At 48.2% G+C, this 26,702-nt stretch overlaps 2 protein-coding genes across 4 annotated transcripts in view; one reads left to right on the top strand and one right to left on the bottom strand.

Annotated features, from left to right (window-relative positions):
- The window catches only part of Slc44a2 (solute carrier family 44 member 2 (CTL2 blood group)), a 32,143-nt gene extending 25,049 nt beyond the window's left edge, over nt 1–7,094 (bottom strand). The window contains exon 1 of the mRNA XM_013363332.4: nt 6,945–7,094. Coding sequence (XP_013218786.1) covers nt 6,945–6,975 — 31 coding nt within the window. The 5' untranslated portion in view covers nt 6,976–7,094. The remainder of the gene's footprint in view (nt 1–6,944) is intronic.
- A 9,173-nt stretch (nt 7,095–16,267) lies between these two features.
- On the top strand, nt 16,268–26,251 carry Ap1m2 (adaptor related protein complex 1 subunit mu 2). 3 transcript variants are annotated; one of them, XM_005336136.5, is made up of 12 exons: nt 16,268–16,401; nt 17,919–18,075; nt 18,305–18,372; nt 20,207–20,337; nt 20,448–20,595; nt 20,688–20,814; nt 21,300–21,442; nt 21,545–21,616; nt 23,913–24,071; nt 24,962–25,087; nt 25,361–25,436; nt 25,819–26,251. In XM_005336136.5, exons 1-12 carry the CDS (start codon nt 16,360–16,362, stop codon nt 25,839–25,841), a joined length of 1,272 nt encoding a protein of 423 aa, XP_005336193.1. In that variant the 5' UTR covers nt 16,268–16,359; the 3' UTR covers nt 25,842–26,251. The 3 variants fall into 3 exon arrangements, with proteins under 3 accessions (XP_005336193.1, XP_005336192.1, XP_040146395.1); XM_005336135.5 differs by having other exon boundaries at nt 21,294–21,442; XM_040290461.2 differs by having other exon boundaries at nt 16,295–16,435; nt 21,294–21,442.
- The last annotated feature ends 451 nt before the right edge of the window (nt 26,252–26,702 follow it).

Here is a 26,702-nt window from a genome sequence, read left to right as displayed (position 1 = left end):
AAATAAATAAACAAATATTTTTAAAAAAAGAAAAAAAAGAAAGAATGAAAGAAAAGTGTCAGAACTCTTGCTTGGGGTCACATGGGCACTGGAGGCTGAGATTTGAACACTGTTTCTGACTCTATACTCTTAAACTATGTTATATGAATAATCCCCAGTAAGTGGCATTTACCATGCTCTCCTAGCTCATGGCCAAGGGCTGAATGCACATCAGTTCTCTGAGCTCCAGCCCTCACAGAAGCCTCAGGGGTCCATGCTGTTGTAAACTTTTTTTTTTTTTTTTTTTTTTGATACGGAGGATTAAACCCAAGGGCACTTAACCACTGAGCTACATCCCCAACATTTTTTATATTTCATTTTAGACAGGGTCTCGCTAAGTTGCTGAGGCTGACTTTGCCATCCTCCTGCCTCAGCCTCCAAGCCATTGGGATTACAGTTGTGTACCACCTTTGCCTGGCCTGTGTACTCCATTTTATGCATAAAGAAACTGAGGCTCAGGGCTATACAAGAGAGCAGGTGGTGCAAAATGAGGAGGGATGGAGCTGAGATTCATGCAGAACTGGTGCTAGGCTCTAGAACCTGACAGAGTCAGAATTGTACAGGGAATTGAATCCAGGACCGTGAGCATGCTAAGCAAGCACTCCACCACTGAGCTATACCTCCAGCCCTTTTATAAATTTTATTTTGAGACTGTTTTGTTAAAAAGACTGTTTTGAGCCTAGGCTGGCTATGAACTTGCCATTCTCCTACCTCAGTCTCCCCAGTAGCTGGGATTACAGGTATGCACCATTGGGCCCTTCTAGATGTGTTCTCTTATTTACACATTGGGATCAGATGATTCACATCCTTGACTATTGCTATGGCCTAACTCCTAACTTCTGCCATTGGATCCCATAGAGGCCAGAGGAAGCCTGTGAAGACCTGAGTCAGGCCACATCCCTGGTTTGCCCAAGATTTCTCACTGGGCCTCACCTTTCTCCTAACAAAAGTCTAACAAGGCCCTGGACTCTCTGTCCTTTCCCTCCTCCCGCCACATGGGCCTCCTCATTGCTCCATCACACCAGATATGCCTCTACCCCAGGGCCTTTGCACACATACTTGTCCTGAAATATTCTTCACAGCTCCCTGGCTCCCTCCTCTGGTCACCTGTCAGGCTGACTCTCTGCGATCCCCACACTTTTAAATCTCAAACCCTGGTCTGGGGATGTGGCTCAAGCGGTAGCGCGCTCGCCTGGCATGCATGCGGCCCAGGTTCGATTCTCAGCACCACATACAAACAAAGATGTTATGTCCGCCGAAAACTAAAAAATAAGTATTAAAAAAACTCTCTCTCTCTCTCTCTCTCTCTCTTTAAAAAATAAAATAAATAAAATAAATAAATCTCAAACCCACCTCCAGACCCTAACAATCACTCCCACCCCTCTTCCACAATTAATTTTTCTCCAGAACCCTTATTGGATATACTAAGTATTTCCCAATCATACATCTTAGTTCTCATCTGTCTCCCTTTCTAGAATGTTCCACAAGGGCAGCATTTTTGTTCTGTCCACTGCTGTGTCTTCAGGGTCTAGGACAGACTTTGGTACACGGCACTGGTCCAATGAATGTTCATAGAAGGAAGCTATAGGTGAATTTATTTACATTAAGCAATCTGTACACTTATCGAGATCAAAATTTCAGGACTGGTAATGTGGCTCAGTGGTTAATTGCCCCTCGGTTCAATCCCCAGTAACAACAACAACAACAAAAATCAAAACCAAAATCTCAGTTCAGAATTGGGTGCAGTGGTATGTAAACCCAGTGACTCAGGAGGCTGAGGCAGGAGGACTGTAAATTCAAAGTCAGTCTCAGCAACTTAGGGAGGCCCTAAGCCATTTAGTGAGACCCTGTGTCAAAATAAAAGATTGAAAGGGTTGGGGCTGTGACTCATTGGCAAAGTGCCCCTGGGTTCAACCCCCAGTACCAAAAAAAGAAAAAAATTCAGTTTAGACTAAAAAAAAAAAAAATCACTATGCCTTTCACCATTATTCTGAGAACCCTCATTTGTTCTCCCTGGGGCAAGTTCCTCTCATGAATTCCTTTTTCTCTTTTCCCAGGCACTGCCTAGAGGGCGGAGACACAAGCGGATTTGTAACTAACTTCATCTCTCTCGCTGGGGATGGAACCCAGGGCCTTGCACATGCTCCGCTGGTGCTGAGCCAAGGAACCACACCCCAAGCCCTAACCTAATCTTGTCAGGCACTGTTCCCCTCTTTGCTATTTTACAGAACAACATAATTGGACTATTTCACAGAACAACATAATTGGATAGTGTTTCCCACTATCAAGAGCTGGAACTGTTTCATCTTTTTAAAAGACTACATAGTATTCCACTATGGAACCCTACCATTTTTTCCATTAAACCAGCCCAAGGAGCTGTAAAAAGATACAGATGTCACATGCAAGCGCTAAAACAAATAGACTAAGCTCTAGAAGAAGACATTATGTCTGGGGTGAGGACAGATGGCCAGGGGCTTGTAGAAGGTTCTTTCACATGGAAAGCTAGAAATCTTCCATGTGTTGCAGGGTTTATTTATTTTTAGTTTTTAGTCTCCCTGTTCCAAAAGAGAGAAGATACTAATTTTGTTGTACAAGAGTTTAAAATCGGGGCTGGAGTTGTAGTTCTGTGGCAGAGCGCTTGCCTAGCACATGTGAGGCACTGGGTTCAATTCTCAGCACCACATATATATAAATAAAATAAAGTCCATCAACAACTAATAAATATTTTAAAAAAAAAGAGTAACTGTTTTCAGTATTGGGAACTGAGCTCAGGGGTGCTCCACCACCAAGTTCAATTCTCAGTTCTTTGTTTTGTTTTTTTTTTTTTTTTTTCTTTCTTCTTTTCTTTTTCTTTTTTTAGTACTGGGGATTGAACCAGGGTGCTTAACCACTGAGCCACATCCCCAAACCTATTTATTTATTTATTTATTTTGGGTGCTGGGGTGGCGTGGGCTCTCTCTCCTCCAGCGAGGAGGTCCACGGAACAGGGTAGAGGAGAGTGTGGCTGCAGAGTCGCTGTTCCAGACCTCCGGAGACCAAGCAGGAAGCAGGTCTGATTTTATTGCGCAGTTACCAGGTATATATCCTCAGGCAGTAGCCAAGCAGATTACAGGCAGCCACCAATGCAATTTCTGGCCAACTGTCCTTGCAGCGACCAATCGAAGAGCGGACCGGGCTGTGGAGCAAGCCCAGGGACTGCACCACTGCAACACGGGGCCTCACGCCCAGGGCTGTGCCTATGGGGTAAGCAGTTAGCAGCTGGGGGAGTGGTTTGCCACTCAGATGCCCTTAACGTATGCCATGTATGCAGTACTCCATCCACTTGTCCCCATGCTGGGGATTGAACCCAGGGCCTTGTGCAGGAGAGGCAAGCACTCAACAAACTGAGCTATATCCCCAACCCTTATTTTTTTTTTTTTTTTAAGAGAGAGTGAGAGAGGAGAGAGAGAGAGGAGAAAGAGAATTTTTAATATTTATTTTTTAGTTCTCGGCGGACACAACATCTTTGTTTGTATGTGGTGCTGAGGATCGAACCTGGGCCGCACGCATGCCAGGAGAGCGCGCTACCGCTTGAGCCACATCCCCAGCCCCCCAACCCTTATTTTTTGAGACAGGGTTTTTTTTTGTTGTTGTTGTTTATTTTTTTGTTTGTTTTTGTACCAGGAATTGAACCCAGGGGTGCTTAACCACTGAGCCACAACCCTAGCCCTTTGTTATATATTTTACTTAGAGATAGGGTCTTGCTGAGTTGCTTAGGGCCTCACTGAGTTGCTGAAGCTGATTTTGAACTTTCGATCCTCCAACCTCAACCTCCCAAGCTGCTAGGATTACAGGCGTGCACCACTGTTTTCAGTTCCCAGTCCTTTTTATTTATTTTTAAATTTTGACACAGCATCTCATTGTGTTGCCTAGGCTGACCTTGAACTTGCGATCCTCCTGCCTCAGCCTCCTGGGTAGCTGGGATTACATACGTGCACCATTGCACCTGGCATTTGTTTTGTACTCTGAAGCAGGTAAGTGTATTATCATGTTCCCCCAAAGTTGCCATTAACAAGTAAATACCTCTCCTACACACACCTTTTCCTTTTCCTTTTTCAGACCTGGGGCATGCTAGACAGTCACCCTACCACTGAGCTACACCCTGGCCCAGGAATCTGCTTTTTAATGAAGCAGCACTCCTTTCCCCCCCTGTTTTTCTCCTTCCTGGCCGAAGTTTACTCTTTGGGGCTCTAGAATCCTTCTCTGTGCTGCTGATGTCATGGGTGGGCTAAGAATGGCAGTGCCCATCGACGACATCCGCTGGGACCCAGGCGGTTTCCTGTTTCCCCTGGAGGCTGCCGCCTTCCTCTAGAGATAGAGCCTCTACGAAGGAAGGCGTTTTCGGTCCTTCCCAGTTCAGCCCGAGTCTATGTCTTGACAGAGGGGGCCGTGTCCTCAGTGTCACCAACCCCAAAGACCTCCTGAGCACACTGAGCTCGCCACCGTGCAGATTGTTTCCCACCAGTGAGTGTGATGGGCCCAGCCGCCGTAGAGACAGGGATGCAGAGCTTCAGAGAGGTCATTGACTCACCTAGAGTCACACAGCCTGTTAAATGTCAGAACCACAATTTGGTCTGGGTCTGTCTGATGTCACCCCTAAATTCAAGGTAACCAGTGGGAAGCCATAGGGGTAGCAGGGAGGAGTATAAGAACCACTCAGTCCCAGGGCTGGGGATGTAGCTCAGTTGGTAGAGTGCTAAGTAGTGCATGCACAAGGCCCTGGGTTCCTTCCCAGCACCAAAAACAACAAAAAAGAACCATTTAGTCTTGTACCTTATTTCCAAGGAAAAGCTCTCCATTATCCGACAGACTTCCTGGGAAAGCCCAGCCGCCTCAGATTTTTGGTTCCAATAAAAAGGAAGGATTTACAAATTAAGCAAGAACCCAGCAAGCAATCAAGTCAGGGAGCCCCTCTAAGGACATGAGGGTCTGAGCGCAGGACTCAGAAGACCTTTCCATCTCAGGCTCTGCTCAGTCTCATAGAGGGAACTAATAAAGCAACTATGTGGTTTATTTGCTGTTCCTTCTGACTAGACCACACTCCCCTGAGATCTTCCCACGGCCAGCTCCTCATCCAGTCCTTAGTCGCCTAAAATAGAGCCCGATGCTTCTTCCACACAGTGTCCTGTTCTTTGCTTCACAACCTCAAACAACCTATAATTACATATTTATTCTCTTGTCCACTCCCTGCGGTCTAGGATTTTTCTACTTCTCCACTACTACCTTCCCAGTGTCTAGGTCTCTGCTGGTAAGACATTTGGTAAATACTTGTTGACTGGGGCTGGGAGGTAGCTCAGAGGCAGAGCATTTGCCCAGCATTTGCAAGGCTCTGGGTTCAATCCCCAGCCCCGCAGGGAAAAAACAACCACCACCACCAAAAAAAAAAAAGTGGGCTGTCTTGACTTCTGGGCAAGTCTGACTGGACCGAGGCAGGTTTACTCAGCTCCATCCATGGCTCAGTGTTAGCCTTTGGCCAGATTCAAAACTGGGTGAATCACATCATTGTCCACTCTGCCCTCACAACCCCCATCCCAGCCAGACCTCATGGAAACCAAAGATCCCTCAGGTACTGACCACAGGCAGGAAGGACCTGGTCAGTACCCCAGCGTTCAGATTCCTACATCAGAGACAGCCCGCCATACCCGAGGGATGCACAGCACAGAGTAGTTGCAAAGTCTGGGACTTGATCCAAAACCAAGAGCCTGGGGACCCTTCTGGAGGTCTAGGCTGGCAGCTTCAAACAGCCAGGGACGTGACTAGGAGATGGCCAGGTAATGGTAGCTCCCTCTTGGATGGGTTGGGCAGGGAGGGTCCCAGCCTCACCCGTCTGTCTCTCCCTGCAGCCTCCAGAGGCCACAGTCCCTAGGGGAAAGGAAGGCATAATGCTAGCCTACTTGTTTTTCTTGATTATTTTCGCAGTTTCCGGCCCCCTTCCCAAGGCCCTTGATTCTCTGCAGTTTGCAGGAAGTTCCTGTCACACAATCTGCCAGCGAAAGGGTCCCTTTCCCCCAGGACAGTGCCTCTTGAGTCTAGGACCGAATTGGGTCCTGGGAACCCAAAATGGAGAAGAGACAGGAGAAACTGAGAACAGCAACACCCGCCCGCGGGAAAGCAGGGGATGGCCTCACCTGCAAGGGGATGGCCTTGCCTTAGGGCGCGCGAGAGTGAGGAGGGGCCCACATCCTGGCCCCATCCCCAGTGCGAAAAGGCTAAGGCCTCCCTCTGAGGTTCACCAAGGGGGGCTCTGTCTCCCGGACCTGCTAAAATGGGAGGCGGGCACCCCGGGTTATTTGCACAGGGCAAGGAAAGTTTCTCAATTGTTTCCTGCTTCCTTCCTGGCCCCTCACAGGAGGCGCCCTTGTTTCCGCCCTTCCTAGGCTTCTGGCCAGACTGGGTGGGCTCCCATCCCAGTATTCGGTCTCTCCAATCTTGCCTCAGTTTCCCCATCTAGCCCAAAGCCCAGGATGTTTACTTCTTGGGGATGGGGGATGTGCGTCGGAGGAAGAAGTAAACAAAGGGGCCTGGGAGAGGAGGGGGATTTGGAGAGGTCGGGGCCCTGTTCCTTTACCCAGCCGCGATCACCACTCCTCCCCTCCCCCGCCTGCCATCTGAGCCGCCCAGATAACGGGACCTCCACGGGCAGAGCATGCGCGGTGAGCCCCGGCCCATCAGCCAGAGGGGGAGCTGGGGCTCTGGGGAGGGGACGCGGGGCGACCAGAGTCACCCGGGAGCGTGGGCTGCGCGCAGCGCAGGATGCAGAGGCCTGGAGGCGGAAGGACCTCAGGCTGCAGCGCGGCTGTTTAAGGTCTCAGATGTCCCCTCCCTCAAGATCAGTAGCCCCCCGACTCCGCAGAGGCGCTCCCTACCGTAGGCTCCGTCCTTCCGATCGTCCTCCATGGCCGCAGCAGGCGGGGAAGGGTGTCCCAGCCAGCGAGACCCCAGCCCCGGCGGGCGCGAGGCTCCGCGGGCTGCAGCGCCCCGCCCCGGGTCGAGGTCCCGCCCGCCTGGCCAGCCCCCGCGTGTCCTCTCCAATGGGAGCCCTGCGCGGGAGGGGGCGGGACCTGGGGGCGGGGCCGGGGCCCGGAGGGGGTGGGCTCCAATCTTTGTTTCTAATCTGGGCGCTCTGGAGACCCCTCTTACTGCGTGTGACCGGTCTGGAGAGGTTGGTTGTCATTCATTCATCCCTTCATCCATTCATAGATTCGTCAAACAGATACTGAGCGCTGACCGTGTGCCTATGAACAGACAAAAAGATGACATTAATAAAAAGGTCTAGTTATAGATGGACACAGTATCTTTATTCTGTTTATTTATTTTTCCTTGGTGCTGAGGATCGAACCCACAGCCTCACATGTGCGAGGCAAGCGCTCCACCACTGAGCCACAACTCCAGCCCAAGATGCCATTTTTCATTCATCAGATTGGCAAGAATTTGAGTTTGGTCACATCAAACGGGAGTGAGCACATACTGCAGGGCAGAATGGTCTCTGACCAAATGATTCCAAACCTTGTTCATGCTGCGTGATTCCTCTCTCTAGCATTGACCCTAGAGAAGCCAACACAGGCGGATGTGCATGGGGCGTACGCATCAAAGGGTGTGTTCCCAGAAGCCTTGATCCTTACTGCCGAAAATATACATGTCTATCAATGGGGGTGGGGGTGTGTGTTATACAATATGATTTGCAAGAGGAAATACAATAACTGTGGAGAAAAAAAAATGAACTTCAGTAACCTCGGTGAGCTACACACCCATGAGAAGAGCCAAAACTAAAAAGACTGACTGTGCCAAGGGGTGACTAGGATCTGGCGCTGATAGGAATGAAAAATGACACAGTCTCTTGGGAAAAGAACTGGCAGTTTCTTGTAAAGTTAAATGGACATCTATCAATGACTTAGGCATTATACTTCCAGGTATTTACCCAAGAAAAGTTAAATATATATATATTTAACACCACCACCCACCCCCACCCCAGGTAGGCGCTGAGCCACACACCTATCTGTAATCACAGTGCCTCATGAGGGTGAGACAGGAGGATAGCAAGTTTCAGGCCAGCCTCAGCAACTTAGCAATGCCCTGTCAAACAGGCAAGTGGGGGGCAGAGCACCCCTGGGTTCAATCCAAATTAATTAATTAGATTTAAAAATAAAAATAAAGGAACGACCCCCAAAGACTTTTATATAAATATTCTTAGCAGCTTTCTACATAGTGGCCCCAAACCTAGAAGCAACCAAAATGTCCATCAATAAGTAAATGTTAAAGAAATTGTGTTCCTTCCATGTCATGTAATTCTCAGCAATAAAAGGAATGAACTAAGGGCAGGGAGACCTGGGAAAGGGGAAATACAGGAGAGTGATATTGACCAGTCTATTGTTATATCCTGTGCATGTATGAATATGTAACAATACCTCCTACCATATGGACAACTAAAATGAATCAATTTTAAAAATAAAAAAAATGAAATGAAAGGAATGAACTACTGATACATACAGCTAGGATGGATCTAAAAACAAAAGCATGCTGGGGCTGGGCATGGTGGCACACGCCTGCAATCCCAGCAGTGGGGAGGCTGCTGGGCTCCGTGGTGCACACCTCAAATCCCACCAGCTTGGGAGGCTGAGGAAAGAGGATGGCAAGTTCAAGGCCTGTCTAGGCAATTAGCAAGACCCTGTGTCAAGATAAGATAAAAAAGGCTGAAGATGTATGTAGCTCTGTGGTACAGCACGATGGGTTCAAACTTCAGCACCAAAATAAGGATGATAATGCCCAGTGAAAGAGATCAGACACTTGTTTCCATAAAATTCGAGAACACATAATCAACTTAAGATAGCAGAGCAGACCCCTCAGTAAAAATTTTAAAATGTGGCATATAGGGCTGGGGATGTGGCTCAAGCGGTAGCGCGCTCGCCTGGCATGAGTGCGAACCGGGTTCGATCCTCAGCACCACATACCAACAAAGATGTTGTGTCCACCGAGAACTAAAAAATAAATATTAAAAAAATTTTGGGGCTGGGGATGTGGCTCAAGCGGTAGCGCTCTTGCCTAGCATGCGTGCGGCCCGGGTTCGATCCTCAGCACCACATACAAACTAAGATGTTGTGTCCGCCAAATACTAAAAAAATAAATATTAAAAAAATTCTCTCTCTCTCTCCCACTCTCTCCTTCTCTCTTTAAAAAAAAAAGAAAAAAATGTGGCATATATACACACATGGAATATTACTCAGCAATAAAAGAGAATAAGATCATGGCATTTGCAGGTAAATGGATGGCATTGGAGAAAATAATGCTAAGTGAAGTGAGCCAATCCCCAAAAAACAAATGCTGAATGTTTTCTCTGATATAAGGTGACCAACCCATAATGGCATAGGGAGGGGGAGCATGGGAGGAATAGAGGAACTCTAGATGGTGCAGAGGGATGGGAGGGGAAGGGAGGGGGCAGGAGGTTAGCAATGATGGTGGAATGTGATGGACATCATTATCCAAAGTACATGTATGAAGACATGAATTGGTGTGAACATACTTTATATACAAACAGAAATATGAAAAATTGTGCTCTATATATGAATTGTGATGCATTCCACTGTCATGTATTTAAAAATAAAATCGATTAAATATTAAAATAAAACTAAGCAAAACTTTTAACTGATCAAATAAAAAAAAAAGATAGCAGAGCATAGATTATGGTTTGCCTTCAGGGGCAGTAGCCGCTGGCAGGGGAACTTCCGGGTGACAGAAAACAGAAGTGTGGTTTCCACAGGTGGGTTCAGTGTGTGAAAACTTGACTTCTGCCCTTTCTCAGTGTATGTTTCACTTTTTTTTTAATATTTATTTTTTAGTTTTAGGTGGACACAATATCTTTATTTTACATTTATGTGGTGCTGAGGATTGAACCCAGTGCCTCATGCATGCTGGGTGAGTGCTCTACCACTGAGCCACAACCCCAGCCCCTGTATGTTTCATTTTTAAAATGGAAAAATTTAAATAGTTCGTGAGAGGGCTGGGGTGTAGCTCAGTGGTAAAGCGTTTGCCTAGCATGTGTGAGGCCCTGGGTCCAATCCCTAGCATGTGGGGAGGGGAGGAAGTGGTTTGGCAAGTTATAATGGGACTGAATGTTTATATAGAGCTTACTCAGCATTAGGCAAGGTATTAAGTACTTCACATTAAATCTTCCTGACCACTTTCCAGTGAGGGAAAGTGATGCAGAGAGGTTAAACAATTGACTCACAGTCACACTGTGCACATGCAATTGTATAAGGATCTGAACCCACGCAATTGGATTCCAAGACCCCCAGACAGGCTCCACCCCCATTCCCTGCCATACCCCTTTTGCATAGCCTAGCTAGGCTCCTAGCTTGTATTGTTGAGTAAAACTAGCAAGTTACACTAAGTCACATATCATGTTCCCCAACCTGATATGGGGAAAAGAGAGGGAGAGAAGAACAATAATCAGGAACCTCACCACACAGGCACACATGCACACAGGCACACACGGAGCCAGAGAAAGATCTGGACAGTCCTCAGTTAACAGAGGGACCAGGATGGTGGGGTGGTGATCAAAGGGGATTGCTTTCTCTCTAACATTCTCTAAGATAAAGTATTCATCTGTTTCTGGGGTAGGTAAAAACACTATTGCAAAATATAACTTTAAATAAGTCAGTCACAAAAGGACAAATGCTTGAATTTCACTCCTAGGTGGTCCCTAGAGTCCTCTCATGCATGGAGACAGAAGGCCAATGGTGGGTGCCTGTGGCTGGAGGGGGAGGATGGAGAGTTAGTGTTTACTGGGTTCAGTTTTAATTTGGGGAGATGAGAAAGTTCTGGAAACAGATGGTGGTGATGCTTGCATCAGGAGTGTGTTCCATGCCACTTAAAAAGGGTTCGAGGGGGTGAGGCTGGGGCTCAGCAGTAGAGCACTCAACTAGCACGTACGAGGCCTTGGGTTTGATCCTCAGCACCACATCAAAATAAATAAGTAAAATAAAGGTATTGTGTCCAACTACAACTAAAAAATAAATAGAAAAGAGAGATGGTTTGAGGGCTGGGGCTGTGGCTCAGTGGAAGAGCTCTTGCCTACAACGTGTGAGGCTCTGGGTTCGATCCCCAGCACCACATACCAATAAACAAATAAAAATAAAGATATTGTGTCTATCTACAACTTTTTTTTTTTTTAATGGTTCGAGCTGGGCGCAGTGGCACATGCCTGTCATCCCAGTAGTTTGGAAGTCTGAGACAGGAGAATCACGGATTCAAAGCCAGCTTCAGCAATGGTGAGGCGCCAAGCAATTTGGTGAGACCCTGTCTCTAAATAAAATACAAAATAGGGCCCGGGGACGTGGCTCTAGTGGCTGAGTGCCCCTGAGTTCAATCCCTGGTACCAAAAACAAACAAATAAATAAATAATAAAAATGGCTTGAATGACACATTTTTGTTATATTTTGCCACCATAAAAAGTTTTAAATTGACTTCAAAATATAAGGTGCAACAGGGCTGTGAGGGTAGCACCAGGCACTGGGAAAGCACAGAGCAGGGATCTGCCCCAGACAGAAAAACCTCTGAGAGCTGAGTGCGGAGGGACAGCGGGTAAAGAAAGCCAAACGGGGTGTGGGGGGGGTTTGCAAGCAGGGGTCAGGGGTCAGGACCTGAAGAAAGAGTGTAAGAAGCGGGAGAGAGAGGAACTAAAACTAGGGAAGTCACTGTGTCTGGGGCAAGGAGTTCAAGTGGTGCCATGTGGCTGAGGTCAGCAGGGTGTGGTTGTGCCAGATAGGGCAGCTCCAGGGTAATGGGGAGCCATGGTGGGTGGGGGAGTGAGTGAGGGCCCTAGCAACTTTGTGTTTCAGAGAGATGCCTTCAGTGGGTGGAGAAGGGAATGAGGATGGGGCCTGGAGGCAGGGTCCCTGAGGGACGATGCCCACATTTGGGAGGAACTAGGACAAGGCTATACAGCCTCTGGGGGACGGGGGTGGTTGTATCTAAGGTAGGGCAGGCTGGGCAGAGCCAGAACACAGAGCTGTTCTGTTCTCTGACCCCGCTGAAGCTTTTGGGCTCATGAATTTTTCAGCCAAACAAACCTTGAGTTTCGGATTCCAGGGCGCTGGGCCCAGGCTTTCGGGTTCTCTATACAGCCTGAAAACATCTCAGGGCCCCAGGAGAGGGATTCTTTCAAGGTTCGTGGCTGGTAGGAATACAGGGCACCCCCACCCTTGCTCCTTTGGGCAGAGGCAGCATAGAATCTCAGGCTTAGGCCTGGAAGAGCTGGAATTCCAGTTGGATGACTTTGTGCAGCTCACTTATCTTCTCTGAGCCTCAAGTGAAGATAACGGCCTTCCCTAAACCAAAGTGTTTCCTTGAGGGTCCCTGCTTGGGAGGTGTTCAGGGCAGTGCCTGCATATAATGCGCACCCTTTGGGCCTTAGGTAGCGTAACTAATAGAAATACTCCTCTCCGTCAAGTCAGCAAAGCCATCAGCAGTCTTGGTTGAACCAGGCTCCAGCTTCTAATTCCAGCTTAACAACCTCCTTGCCCTGTGGCCTTGAGCAAGTGGCTTGGCCTCTCTGTTCTGCTGACGATATGAACAAGACACTGTGTCAGATGATAAGCTCTTATTGAATGTACAATACTGCTGTCTTGTTGGAGATGCTGGATTGGAGAGGAAAAAGGAGTGGGAGGGGAGGCCTGATAATTGTTGCCTTTTCAATTTCTTCCCTGAAGTCCCCACTCTCTGGGGCTTATAAAGGTCTGGGGCTGGGATAGAGGAAGGAAAGATGAGACCTGGGCTGGCTCAGGCCGTGGCGCATCTGAGGTAGGCTGAGGGTTAGTTTCTCTTTCTTTTCTCCACCCTCCCTCAAACTGACCCACAGTGAATCAAGATCACAGAAAGCCCTAGGGTGGATCCTAGGGTCCTCTACTGCTGATGTTCATGGTGCATCATTGCATCCCACAGTCCAAGGAAAGGGCACATGACTGTTATGTCCATTTGGGGGGGTGGGTAACTAGGGATTGAGCCCAGAGATGCTTAAGCACTACATCCCCAGCCCTGTTAAATTTTTTTTTTTATATATAGCTGTAGATGAACAGGATGCCTCTGTTTTATTTGTTAATTTTTTTTCTTTTTGTGGTGCTGGGGGTTGAAACCAGGGCCTTGTGTGTGTGAGGCAAGCACTCTACCAACTGAGCTATGTCTCCAGCCCTTACTTATTTATTTTATGTGGTGTTAAGGATCGAACCCAGTGCCTCACACATGCTAGGCAAATGCTCTGCCACTGAGCTACAGCCCCATCCCCATCCTCAGCCCTTTTATTTTTTATTTTGAAACAGGGTCTATCTAAGTTCCTGGAACTGAACTTGAACTTGCCATCCTTCTGCCTCAACCTCCTGAGTTACAGGGATGACAGGTATGAGCCACCACACCCAAGTTCATTATGTCCACTTAACGGAGGGGAAACTGAGTTACAGTTGATGTGATCACAAAATGTTGTACAATATTTTTAGCACACAGGATCATATGAGGTCAGGTGTAGAATTTTCTGCCTTTAGCCAATCATGTCAACACTCAAAAAGTTTTGAATTTTGAGTTGGGTGCAGTGCCACATGACTGTAATCCTAGAGCACTGGGGGTGGGGGTGGGGAGCTGAGATAGAAGGATCACAAGTTCAAAGCCATCCTCAGTCTCCACAAGGCACTAAGTAACTCAGTGAGACCCTGTCTCTAAATAAAATATTAAATAGTGCTGGAGATGTGGCTCAGTGGTTGAGCACCCCTGAGTTCAATCCCCAGTACCCCCCCCAAAAAAAAAAGAAGAGAAAAAAGTTTTGGATTTTAGAGCAACACCCCAAGCTCAAATTTTGGAGCATTTCTGACTTCATATTTTCAGATTAGGGATGCTCTACCTAAATAAGCATACGAAATTGTGTCGGCTACATCCCAGGCAGTGTTTCAACACCAGGTTGCATAAAATAACTCACTTAGTTGGTACCATAAGTTAATGAGGAAAGCAGAATGATTAGCCCCATTTCCTAGATGTGCAAGCTGAAATCCAGGAAGGTACAAAGCGAAGATTCCAACACAGACAGCCAGCTCCAGAGTCCTGGTGCTTCACCAGCACACAAAGGGCAACAAAAACTATGCTACAGCCAGCACCAGGCAGCCAGGGGGCGGGACTGAGTAGGAGGATGCAAGTTCCTGGCCAGCCTGAGCATTTAGTGAGAATCTGTCTCAACATAAAAAATAAAGTCTGGTGCGGTGGGGCAAGCCTGTAATCCCAGCGGTTTGGGAGGCTGAATCAGGAGGATCTGGAGTTCAAAGCCAGCCTCAGCAACAGTGAGGCGCTAAGCAACTCAGAGAGACCCTGTCTTTAAATAAAATACAATATAGGGCTGGAGATGTGGCTCAGTGGTCGAGGGCCCCAAGTTAAATCCTCAGTACCCACCCCCCCAAACAAACAAATAAATAAAAATAAAAAGGGCAGGAGATGTAGCTCAGTACTAGAGCGCCCCCTGGTGTCAACCCCCATCACTGGGGGAAAATTATGGTGGCGGGTCAAGTTCAGGGGTAGAGAGTTTCCCCAGCATGATCCAGGACCTGGGTCCCATCTCCAACACTGAAAAAGCAAACAAGAAAAAAAAAAAATCCCTGCAGTGCGATTTTGTTTTTCAGAACTGGGATTGAACCCAGGGATGCTTTACCACCAAGGTACATCTCCAGGCCATCCATCTATCTGGCAATTGGGGATTAAACCCAGGGGAGCTTTACCACCGAGCCACATCACCAGCCCTTTTCATTGTTTGTTTTGAGGCAGGATCTCCCTAAATTGCTGAGGCTGCCCTCGAACTTGCAATCCTCCCTCAACCTCCAGAGTCGGTGGGATTACAGGCATATACCACCACACCTGGCCTTTTATTTTTTTCTGTTTCTCTTAGGATTATCCCTTTTTTGTGTTTCAACCTCGTGTCTTTTGGCCTCCCTAGAAAAAGAGCAGTGACATTATCTATTTCAACTCTCACTGAGCCACAGATGATGTTTAATAAATAAATATTCACTTACTAAATAAATCATCCTTGTAAAGAAAGAGCTTTCAGTAGGATATGGTAGTGCTCTCCTGTAATCCCAGCAACTCTGTAATCCCAGCGGCTCAAGAGGTTGAGGCAGGAGGATCAAAGCCAGCCTCATAAATTTAGTAAAGCCTTAGATAACTTAGCAAGAATCTGTCAAAAAAAAAAAAAGCTTTAAGTGCCCCTGAGTTCAATCCCTGGTACTAAAAGGAAAAAGAAAAAGAAAACTCAGGTAGCACACACAGTAGTTGCTCAGTAAATATTTGTAAACGACTATTATTATGTTTATATAATAATCCATTTATTTTCTGACATTCTGTCAACATCTAGTTGTATTAGAGTAGGAGTATTTATTTATTTATTTATATTTAAAGAGAGAGAGAGAGAGAGAATTTTAATATTTATTTTTTAGATTTCGGCGGACACAACATCTTTGTGGGTATGTGGTGCTGAGGATCGAATCCTGGCTGCACGCTTGCCAGGCGAGCGCGCTATGGCTTGAGCCACATCCCCAGCCCAGGAGTATTTATTTAATTTCATTTTTTTTGCTGAGGATGGAACTCATGGCCTCATATATACTACTACAGGAACACCACTGTCACTGATCTATGCTTCCAGCCTTTTTTTTTTTTTTTTTTAATGAGTGAAAAAGAACACTAGGATTAAGAAAAGCAGCTACATTTGTCCTACTCTGAGAGCTATCCATGGTTTCTGGCACTGAGTGGGAAAACGATTGAGTTTGAAAAGAGTCATTTAGTAGTAAAATGTATTATATGGATGAATGAATTGGACAAACACTGAGTCGACAGCGAGGGGCTCTGGGGACAAACATAAACAGGACGAGGTCCTCCCCTACTGGGACTGACATTCCTGTGGGAGAGATAGGGAATGAAGAGGAAGGGTGAGTAAGTGGAGGATGGCCGTGGGAGGAATGGAAGGAGGGATGGTTGGGCGCCTGGAGGGCGGGCGGTCGACTGGACCGGGTTCTGTGCGCCCCAGCGCTCCTGAGTGCCTGGGGAAGGCGAGGCGCGGCCGTGGTTCCGCGCTTCGTCTCGCTCCTCCCAGCCCCTGTGGCCAGCCGGGTCGGCCGACCGCGACGCTCACCTGGCGGCCTCCCCTTTAAGAGGCGCTCACCTGGGCGCTCACCTGGGTGCGGGCGCTTCCGCAGGAAGAGGAAGCTGCGCGGTCGTCGCCTCTCGGATCGCCCCGTCCGTGTCCCAGGTCCAGCGGCCTCCACCATGTCCGCCTCAGCAGTTTTCATTCTTGACGTCAAGGGCAAGGTGAGGGTGACTAGAGGGACCGTGGGGCCGACAGGTGAGGCGCGCTCCGTGGGATCCGGGGCCCACCTCTCTCCTCCGCGCAGGCTAGGCAGGTCTTGGAGGCGTGGGGACCCCGCCGTCCCCCGCAATCCCTGGGAGTCCCGCTTACTCTCCAGGTGGCCTGGGGGCAGGCAGGCTCTCAGAGCCTCCATTCCCCTTGATGTGAAAATGGGGACCACAGGGCCGGGCTGCAGCTCAGGTGGTGGGGTGCTCGCCCCCGTGCACAAGGCCTGGGTCAGTCCCCAACGGGAACAACAAAGGTCCCCACCCAGTGCTCGTATGAATACATATAAACCGCTGGGCTTAGTGGCCCTGCTGCAAAGTTAAGCGCTCTGTAAATTGAGAGTCATTCCATCGCCAGTGTTAATGGCGCCTCTGGGGAAAGGGACTCCACCTCATTTCCCTATGGGTCCCCTTGCCCCTTCCTGAAGCCCCTTGCCCTTAAAGGTGGTGATGACAGTGATGGTGAAGGTGAAAACATAGTAGTGAGAGCCAGGCGAGGCCGCTCATGCCTGTAAACCCCAGTGGCTCCGGAGCCTGAGACAGGAGGATCGCGAGTTCAAAGCCAGCCTCCGCAAAAGCAAGGCGCTAAGCAATTCAGTGAGACCCTGTCTCTAAATAAAACATAAAATAGGGCTGGGGATGTGGGTCAGTGGTCGAGTGCCCTTGAGTTCAATCCCTGGTACTCCCCCCTCCAAAAAAAAAAAAAAATAGTAGTGAGAGCCCAGCCAGGGAGTGGTACCGGCCTATAGTCCGGCTGCTCAGGAGGCTGAGGCAGAGAGAGGATCACTGAGTTTCAGATTAGCCTGGGCAACATAGGGAAACCCAGCCTCAAGAAAACCAGCAAGTAAAAATTAAAATAAAATAAAAACAGGTAATACCAACCTCTTCCATGGACAAGAGCAGAATTCTGAAGCCTTGGTTCAATTTGTTTCTGCACTTCTTATGACTTATAAACTCAACTTACCCAATCTGTAAGATGGAGATGCTGACATGGCAACAATGAAATAAACTGAGAAATGTCAAACCTTTGTTCCTTTTATTTTTTTGCCATGATGGAGAGTGAACCTAGTGTCTCATGTATTTGAAGCAAGCTCTCTGCCACTGAGCTACATCACAGCCCTTTTTTATATTAAGATAAGAGCTTGCTAAATTACTCAGGTTGGCCTTGAATTTGAGATCCTCTTGCTTCAGCCTTCCCAGTCACTGGGAGTAGCTGGGATTACAGGCTGTGCGCCACCATGCTAGCATAATCCTCCTTGGCAGGAAGCACACTGGGTTTCAGTGAGGGCTCTGAATACATTAGCTGTTGTTATCATGTGCCCATTTTATAGACAGGGAAACTGAGGCACACAGAAGCAGAGCCTTGGCTTGCTCCCCTCTGGGAAATCCAGCCAAAACTGGACACTCTGAGGCCCCAAGGTTGTGGGTTCTCAGATACTGGGGGTGACCAGGTCATCCCCTTTATCCACCCTTAGCCCCTGATCAGCCGCAACTATAAGGGCGATGTGGCCATGAGCGAGATTGACCATTTCATGCCTCTGCTTATGCAACGGGAGGAGGAGGGTGCCCTGGCACCACTACTGAGCCATGGCCGGGTCCACTTCCTGTGGATCAAACACAGTAACCTCTACTGTATCCAGCCCAGGTAGGGCCCCTGGGGGTTCAGGGTGGTGGCACTTAGGCACTGAGAGGGTGACCTAAGGACAGGAATTGCATAGCACATCTGCAGCGACTCGGGTTATCTGTAGGGGTAGTTTGCAATGGGGGTAATGGCGGGACATAGATTGGAAGTTCAGGATCTGTACTGAATTTGAGCCCCACCCCTCCAATGTCACCTTTTCCTTAACCTTGCTGTGCCCAGTGGTGGCCACCACACTGAAGAATGCCAATGCCTCCATGGTATACTCCTTCCTCTACAAGACTGTGGAGGTAAGTACTGGCCTCTCATTGGCCCACTGTTCTGTGCCCACCTCTTTCAAGGGTCCTATCTCCCAGGAAACCAGCCTTCCATGGCCTTCTGTAGGGGTCTCTGGGTTAGCCTGTGCTTCCCCATCAAAGGCTCCTTAGCTGTTCAGATCATCTCTTCTTCTGGGTGCAGTGTAATCTCAGTGTCTTGGAAGGCTGAGGCAGGAAGATTGCAAGTCTAAAGCCAGCCTCAGCAACTTTGTGAGGCCCTAAGAAACTCAGCAAGACTTTTGTCTCTAAAACATGAAAAAGGGCTGGGGATGTGGCTCAGTGGTAAAGCACCCCTGGGTTGGTTCAATCCCCCCGGGACACACACCCACACAAAAGATCATCTCTTCCTCTAATGCAGGAACCAGGGAGATCCCTGAGCCAGCGGGCTTAGGATCCAGCCCCAGCTTCCCTACTTCCTGTTACTTGACCCTAAACAAGTCCTGCCTCAGGATTGTTGTGCAATTTAATGAAATTAATATGTATAAAGTGCCTAGAACAATCTCCAGTGCAGTCATCCCTTGATATCCACTGGGGATTGGTCCCAGGACATTCCAAGATGCCAGTATCCAAGGATGCTCAAGTCTCTTGTGTAAAATGTTCTAGTATTTCATAGAACCTATGCACATCCTTCTGTAAACTTTAAGTAATCTCAAGATGAAAATATAATACTAAGTGCTATGAAAATCTATATAAAGTTGTAGATTGTATTGTTTAGGAATTTTGACAGGACTTTATTTAAGTAATCTCAAGATGAAAACATAATACTAAGTGCTATGTAAATCTATATAAAGTTGTAGATTGTATTGTTTAGGAATTTTGACAGGATTTTATTCAAGTTCAGCACAACATGCAACTTTCTTTTGGGACTTTTTTTTTTGGTACTAGAAATTGAACCCAAGGGTGCTTTACCACTGAGCTATCTTGGGGATGTGACACAGGTTCAAACATGAAATTAACTTATGTTTTGCTAGGTGGTGGCATACACCTGTAATCTGGGTGATTTAAGAGAGGCAGAAGCTAGGAGGATTGCAAGTTCAAAACCTCAGTAACATAGAGAGGCCCTCAGCAACTTAGAGACACTCAGTCTCAAAACAAAAAATAAAAAGTGCTGTGGATATGGCTCAGTGATAAATCACCCCTGACTTCAATCCCCAGTGCCCCCCCAAAAATAATTTATGTTTTATAGACACCTTATACATATAGACTGAAGATCTTTGTTTTGTTTTTTTTTTTTTTTGGGTACTGGGGTTGAACTCAGGGCACTGGACCACTGAGCCATATCCCCAGCCCTATTGTATTTTATTTAGAGACAGGGCTCACTGAGTTGCTTAGGGCCTCACCTTTGCTGAGGCTGGCTTTGAACTCGTGGTCCTCCTACCTCAGTCTTCCAAGTCACTGGCATTACAGGCATGTGCTGCCATGCCCGGCTAGTTACAGTTCTCTATGACTCACATACAACAACAAAAAATACACACATACTTGATACATATATTTATAAAAGTCCTTTTAATTCCTTCCTCCAGAAGTCTTCTTTACAGAATCTTCCTAGACCTCTCTGCCCTCTAGGATCCTGTGGCTACTTGTATTTTCCTCCTTACTGTCCCTGATTGGATTGGATTGGTTCTGTGATCCATCCATTTTCCCCATGAGGGGAGAGAACCTGTCTGCTTTCTCTAACATTAATGTCCCAGCACAGGCACAGAGTAGGTACTCAATAATTGCTCCTTGGATAGTGGCTTCAATGACTGCAGACACAGCCCATGGCCATAGCCACACCTATGTGGCAATCTGTCTGCCCCTACCCCAGGTTTTCTGTGAATACTTCAAGGAGCTGGAGGAGGAGAGCATCCGTGACAACTTTGTCATTGTCTATGAGCTGCTGGATGAGCTCATGGACTTTGGTTTCCCACAGACCACGGACAGCAAGATCCTACAGGAGTGAGTGGGCCACATGGGCAGCTGCGGCTGGGCCGTGGGTGGAAGGAATCCAGGAAGGCCCAGAGGTGTTCCAGGGACTAGCTGCTGGTCCCCGTTGCCCTTCCTGCCAGGTACATCACGCAGCAGGGCAACAAACTGGAGACTGGCAAGTCACGGGTGCCACCCACGGTAACGAACGCCGTGTCTTGGCGCTCTGAGGGCATCAAGTACAAGAAGAATGAGGTCTTCATTGATGTCATAGAGTCTGTCAACCTACTGGTGAGGCCCCGCATCTCCACTCCACCCCCATCACGGTCTACCAGCAGGAGAGGGGACCCTAAGCCTGATGACCTCCATGTGTCTGTCTGTAGGTCAACGCCAATGGCAGTGTCCTGCTGAGTGAGATCGTGGGAACCATCAAGCTCAAGGTGTTTCTGTCTGGAATGCCTGAGCTGCGGCTTGGCCTCAATGACCGCGTGCTCTTTGAGCTCACTGGCCGTAAGATTCTGGGGGATCCTCTGACCCAAAGCATGCCCAAGGGAACCAGAGAGCCCAGGGCACCTGGGAACCCAAGGAATGCAGCCAGATCTGAAATAAGTTCTCGCGCGCCCTCTGCTGGTCAATACCAGTGCTGCAGTTGCAATTTAACTGAGCAAAAGCTTTTTCATTGTCAAAGCGCTAGAGGCGCACACACTGGTGGAATTTGACATCCTCCTGCTGCATTCCAGGAGCAGCTCTCTATCTTGCCCTCATGGCCTTGATATTCTAGTGGGAGAAAACACATCAGCATCATGTTTAAAAGGCTGACATCAATATCCAGGCTCTGGCTTCACATCTTAGCTCTGCCCTACCAGTTGCTTATGCTCTCTGGGCCTCAGTTTCCTCATCTGTCTTCGCCTTGGTAGTGCTGGGTAGGGAAGGTGGAGATACAGACCCTACCCTGGCATCCAAGGTCACTGTCTTTACTGACCTCCGAGTTTCAGGCAGCAAGAACAAGTCCGTGGAGCTGGAGGATGTCAAATTCCACCAGTGTGTGCGCCTCTCGCGCTTTGACAATGACCGCACCATCTCCTTTATCCCGCCTGATGGTGACTTTGAGCTTATGTCCTACCGCCTCAGCACCCAGGTGAGGCATGGTCAAGCCCTGTGGGAATGGGGTGGTGGTGTGGATGAGCTGGGATGAGGGTTGATCCCAGAGTCTCTGAAAACTCTTCTGTTCTGTCTGCAGGTCAAGCCACTGATATGGATTGAATCTGTCATTGAGAAGTTCTCCCATAGCCGAGTGGAGATCATGGTCAAGGTGGGTCCTGCGGCAAACATGTTAACGAGGAATGGTCTTTCCCACCTGACTTTTTCCTAGTCCGACCCTCCTGCTGTTCTTCTTCTGCTGCATTGTTTCCTCTTCGTTTGTTTATTTTTTTCTTCTTCTTTATATTGGGAATTGAAACCAGGACATTGTGCAAGCTAGGCAAGTGCTCTACCACTGAGCTATATCCCACCCTTTTTTATTGTATTTAGAAACTGGGTCTCCCTAAGTTGCCCAGGCCAGCCTTGCCTCGGCATCCTGAGTAGCTCGGATTGTAGGCATGTGCCACCGTGCCCACCTCTTCAGAGTCCTTAACTTATGATTTTCACAAAGAAAGTTCTCAATAGTGTTTCAATAACAAAAGGAGTATTAACTATTCATTATGTAATTTTAACTGACTCTGTACTTTGTACAGAGACTGAGGGGTGTGAGAAAAAACCAAAAATCTTGCAGGTCAGAGTACTTGCTGGTCAAAGAACTTGTAGGTTGGGACTGGGGTAGTGGCTCAGCAGTAGACTGCTCGCTTAGCACCTGTGAGGTGCTGGCTTTGATCCTCAGCACCACATAAAAATAAATAAATAAAATAAAGGTATTGTGTCCAACTACAACTAAAAAATATCATTTCTTTCTTTCTTTCTTTTTTTTTTTTTTTCCTTGTGGTGCTGGGGATTGAACCCAGGGCCTTGTGCATGTGAGGCAAGCACTCTACCAACTGAGCTATATACCTGGCCCAAAACTAATATTAAAAAAAAAAAAGGAGAGGACGGGGCTGGAGTTGAGGCTCAGTGGCAGAGCACTTGCCTAGCATGGGTGAGGCACTGGGTTTGATCCTCAGCACCACATAAAGATAAATAAATAAATAAAGATTTAAAAAAGAAAACTTGCAGGTCAGTTGATGAGATAGATCAATGATCCACAGATCTTGTCTGATAGGTTATCAGCACAGGTAATAGGAGCTGGCCATACATGAGGCCTGTGTTTTTTTTTTCTTTTTCCTTTTCTTTTTTTTTTTTGGCAGGGCATACCAGGGATTGAACCCAGGAACACTTGACCACTCAGCCATATCCCCAGTCCTTTTTATGTTTCATTTTGAGAAGGACCTCACTAAATTAGAGTCTCACTAAATTGCTGAGCCTGACTTTGAACTCATGATCCTCCTGCCTCAACCTCCTGAGCTGCTGGAATTACAGTCAGTGTGTCCATGTGTGGCCCTACTTGATTTTTTTTTTTTTTTTTTTTTTTGGTACCAGGGATTGAACCCAGGGGTACTCCGCCACTGAGCCATATCCTCAGCTCTATTTTATATAGAGTCAGAGTCTCCCTGAGTTGCTTATTACCTCACTTTTGCTGGGGCTGGCTTTGAAGTCACAATCCTCCTGCCTCTGTCTGCTGAGCTGCTGGGATTACAGGTGTGCACTCCTGCACCTGGCCCAGTCTTTCCTTATCCCATTCTTCTTTCCTTCCTTCATTCCCTTTCATTCATTTCTCTCCACCTACTCCACTGATCTTCCTTCTATTTTTATTTTCATCCCCCTACCCCTTATTTTTGAATAGCTTCAGTTTTTGTGGGGTTTTTTTTTGAGGGGGGGGCTGGGGGTTGGGGTACACAGTTCCAGCACTTCCAAAAGAGAGAGAGAAAGAGAGAGAGAGATCCTAACTCCCCTGTCCTCCTCTGTCCTGACCCAGCTCTGTCATATTTACTTGGACTTGGGTATTCCTGGTCCCCTGGCTTCCACTCTTGGCCCCTATGTTCTATTCTCCTGATGATGCCTGAACACCTAAGCCAGTCAGGAGCTACTGCTCAGAACCTCCATGGCTCCCATCTGACCTGGCATAAAAGCCAAGAACCCAAGGTGGTAGAGTCCCCGCCCAGTTTGCTCTGTTAAGTCCCTGCCTGCACTTCCTCTCACTGTCCCCTTCGTTCGTTCACTCCCTCGAGCCACACCAGCCTTCTCACTGTTTCTGAAGCACACCCAGCAAAATGCTACCAAGGGGCTTTGCACTAGCTGTTCCCTCTCCCTCGATCACCCTGCTACCACCACCCAGATACCCACGTGCCACCTTCCATCTCCTTTAGTTCTTTGCTTAAATGTCACCTCCCAGAAGCTTTCCCTGACCATCTGCCCCCTTTAAAGTTGCTGTCCCAGGGCATGTAGCTCAGTGACAGAACACTTGCCCAGCATGCAGGGGAGGCCCTGGGTTCATTTTCATTACTGAAAAGCAAGGGCTTGGTGGATGTTGGCAGAATAGATCATTGAATTCTTCATGCCCATGCTCTCTCCCTGGACAGGCCAAGGGCCAGTTTAAGAAGCAGTCAGTGGCAAACGGCGTGGAAATATCTGTTCCTGTACCCAGTGATGCTGACTCTCCACGCTTCAAGACCAGCGTGGGCAGTGCCAAGTATGTGCCAGAAAAGAATGTCGTTATTTGGAGTATCAAGTCCTTCCCAGTGAGTACTGGCGACAGACAGGACATGTGAGGGAAAGAGGGGACTGGCATGGTGGGGGGATGAGGTGGGGAACGGATCAGGCACCCACATATGTATGTGTACATGTGCTTATCCTTTGGGAGGGATAAAGGGCAGAACTCAGACCAATCTTCATGATGGAAAGTGGGTTTAAATGCCACATCCCACCCCAAGTTCTCAGGAAACCAGCCCTGGATTCAGATTTCTCACCCTGGACTTTCTGAGCCTGGTGAGTTTGGAAAACCTGCTGCCCCTCAGGGACTCAGTTTGCTATCTATCAAATAAGCTGACTGATGATTTAGCTACATCCTTGGGTCACTGGAAGATTTTTGGTTTTTTTTTTTGAGACGGCATCCTGCTATAGTGCCTAGACTGGCCTCAAACTCCTGGGCTCAAGTGGTCTTCCGACTCACCCTCCTGTGAGGGGGGACTACTGGGGTACCACTGTCCTCAGCCACTGAAGGATTTGGTCTGTTCATGTCATCTGGGTATGGGGGTTGTCCTCAGGCCTGAGAAGACAGGAGATGGTAATTCAATCCCTGCACCTCTGGGTTTTACAGTTAAGAGTCTTCCATGAGTCTAAGCAGGTGCCTTTCCTTCCTTTTTGTGGTGCTGAAGATGAAACCCAGGGGTGCTTCACTACCGAGCCACATTCCAGCCCTTTTTATATTTTATTTTGAGAGTTTTGCTAAGGCTGGCCTTGAATTTGTGATCCTCCTGCCTCACCCTCCTGAGTCACTTGGATTACAGGCATGCGCCATCTCACCCCTGTATAATGGGCTGCATGCAGAGATTGCTCCAGGGACTGTCGTGAAGATGGTCTGGAATGGATAGGGGGCCCATGTGCAGCTGATGTCCCCATGTATTCTCAGGGGGGCAAGGAATACCTGATGCGTGCCCACTTTGGCCTCCCCAGCGTGGAAAAGGAAGAGGTAGATGGCCGGCCCCCCATTGGGGTCAAGTTTGAGATTCCCTACTTCACCGTCTCTGGCATCCAGGTAAGGGAAGCGGGTAGGGAAGTGCCTCTCTGTGCCTTCAGTGGGTTCCCTGTTTCTCCTGTGCCTTGTCTCAAGTCACCTGAGATTACAGCTGTGAGCCACCATGCCAGCCCACCTCTTTCCTTTCTGTCCTGGACCACCTTCTCTGTTCATGCCATGCCACTTCCTTATTACCCTGTGTCATATATTCCCTTGGCCCAAACCATCGTTCCCTTCTGACCCATGGCATCTCACTCCTACAAGCCTGGGCCACCTCATTTTGTTCCCTTTCAGGTCCGTTACATGAAGATCATTGAGAAAAGCGGTTACCAGGCCCTGCCCTGGGTTCGTTATATCACCCAGAGTGGCGGTAAGGCAGCCTGGTTCCTGGGATGATGGGGTCAGGGAGATGGAGGGGAGTGGGATCTCAGGGCTTAAACAATGCTAAAATTCAACAGCCAGCCCTGCCTGTTCACAAGCCACAGTGAACCTCTGTACATCTATAAAATGGAGTCAGTGTCCAGGTCCAGGTTGGGTAAGGTTAGGATAAGGGACTGAATTCTTAGTACTTCCATCTGCTGCCTGGAAACCAGATTGTTGTCAAGGTTACCTTGTTTAACTCCATCCTAAGCTTTGTTAAATACTCTCGAGAACGATTATGAATGCTGGGGCAGGGGATGGATTTTAGGGGACTGTTCCTGTTCCTCTTTTCCTCGGTTCTTATAGGGCCCCTGCTCATTGTTTTTCTGCAGATTATCAACTTCGTACCAGCTAGATGGGAGAAGAAGTGGGGGTTTGAACACGAGGGATCCCTCTCCTCAGGGCCCCTCTGCATATTTTAGAGAGGAGCTGGAAATGTGTGGCTGTGTGTGTGGCTGTGTGTGTGTGGGCAGGCCACTGACTTAGCAAGTTTCCTGCTCCCAGCACCCAACCCCCTCCTTGTATCTTCTACTAATGGGCTGGGAGGGGATGGTCTCTTTGCCTCCCTTACTCTTGGGGCCCCCCCACCATGATTTTATATGAAGAAATATCATAGGGGCTCGAACCGCCCCCTCATGAGTGCCTTCTTGCAGTGTCCTGCCTTAGAGTGTACTGGGGACCCCTCCTTCTTCACAGCTGCTGAGCCCAGAGCTCCTCAAGCCTGTTACTCTGAGCTTTAGGATGTCATTAAAATGATGAATCTCCTTGCTGAGTACATGCTTCTTGGCTGGGGACTGGGGATGTCAGTTATGTCCCTGAAATGCTGATTGGGAGTGTCCATTTGATGCATGTCCATTTCTTAGCCCTGGTCATCACTCGCCTAGGCTAGGGCAGTAATCACCCTGGTGACCTGCTCTTGCCTGAACTTCCCCACTACAGTCTGGTTTTCCCCAGTAGCAGGCAGAGGGATGGCTATTAACTTCTTTCTTTTTGGGGGGTTCCAGGTATTGAACCCAAGGGTGCCTAACCACTATATTGCTGAGGCTGGTTTTGAACTTGTGATACTCATGCCTCAGCCTCCTAAGCCGCAGGCTTGTGCCACCATGCCTAACCTGTGATTGTTAATTTCTTAGTCACATCAAGGTTTCTCTACCTAGACCCTTCCTGTGGTTCCAGTGTTGTTCAAAGTAAAAGCCAATGCAGCCCACAGGCCCCA

Source organism: Ictidomys tridecemlineatus, chromosome 2 (assembly GCF_052094955.1).
Source record: "Ictidomys tridecemlineatus isolate mIctTri1 chromosome 2, mIctTri1.hap1, whole genome shotgun sequence".
Classification (NCBI taxonomy): Eukaryota; Metazoa; Chordata; class Mammalia; order Rodentia; family Sciuridae; genus Ictidomys; species Ictidomys tridecemlineatus.
This window is presented reverse-complemented; position numbering and strand designations above follow the sequence as displayed.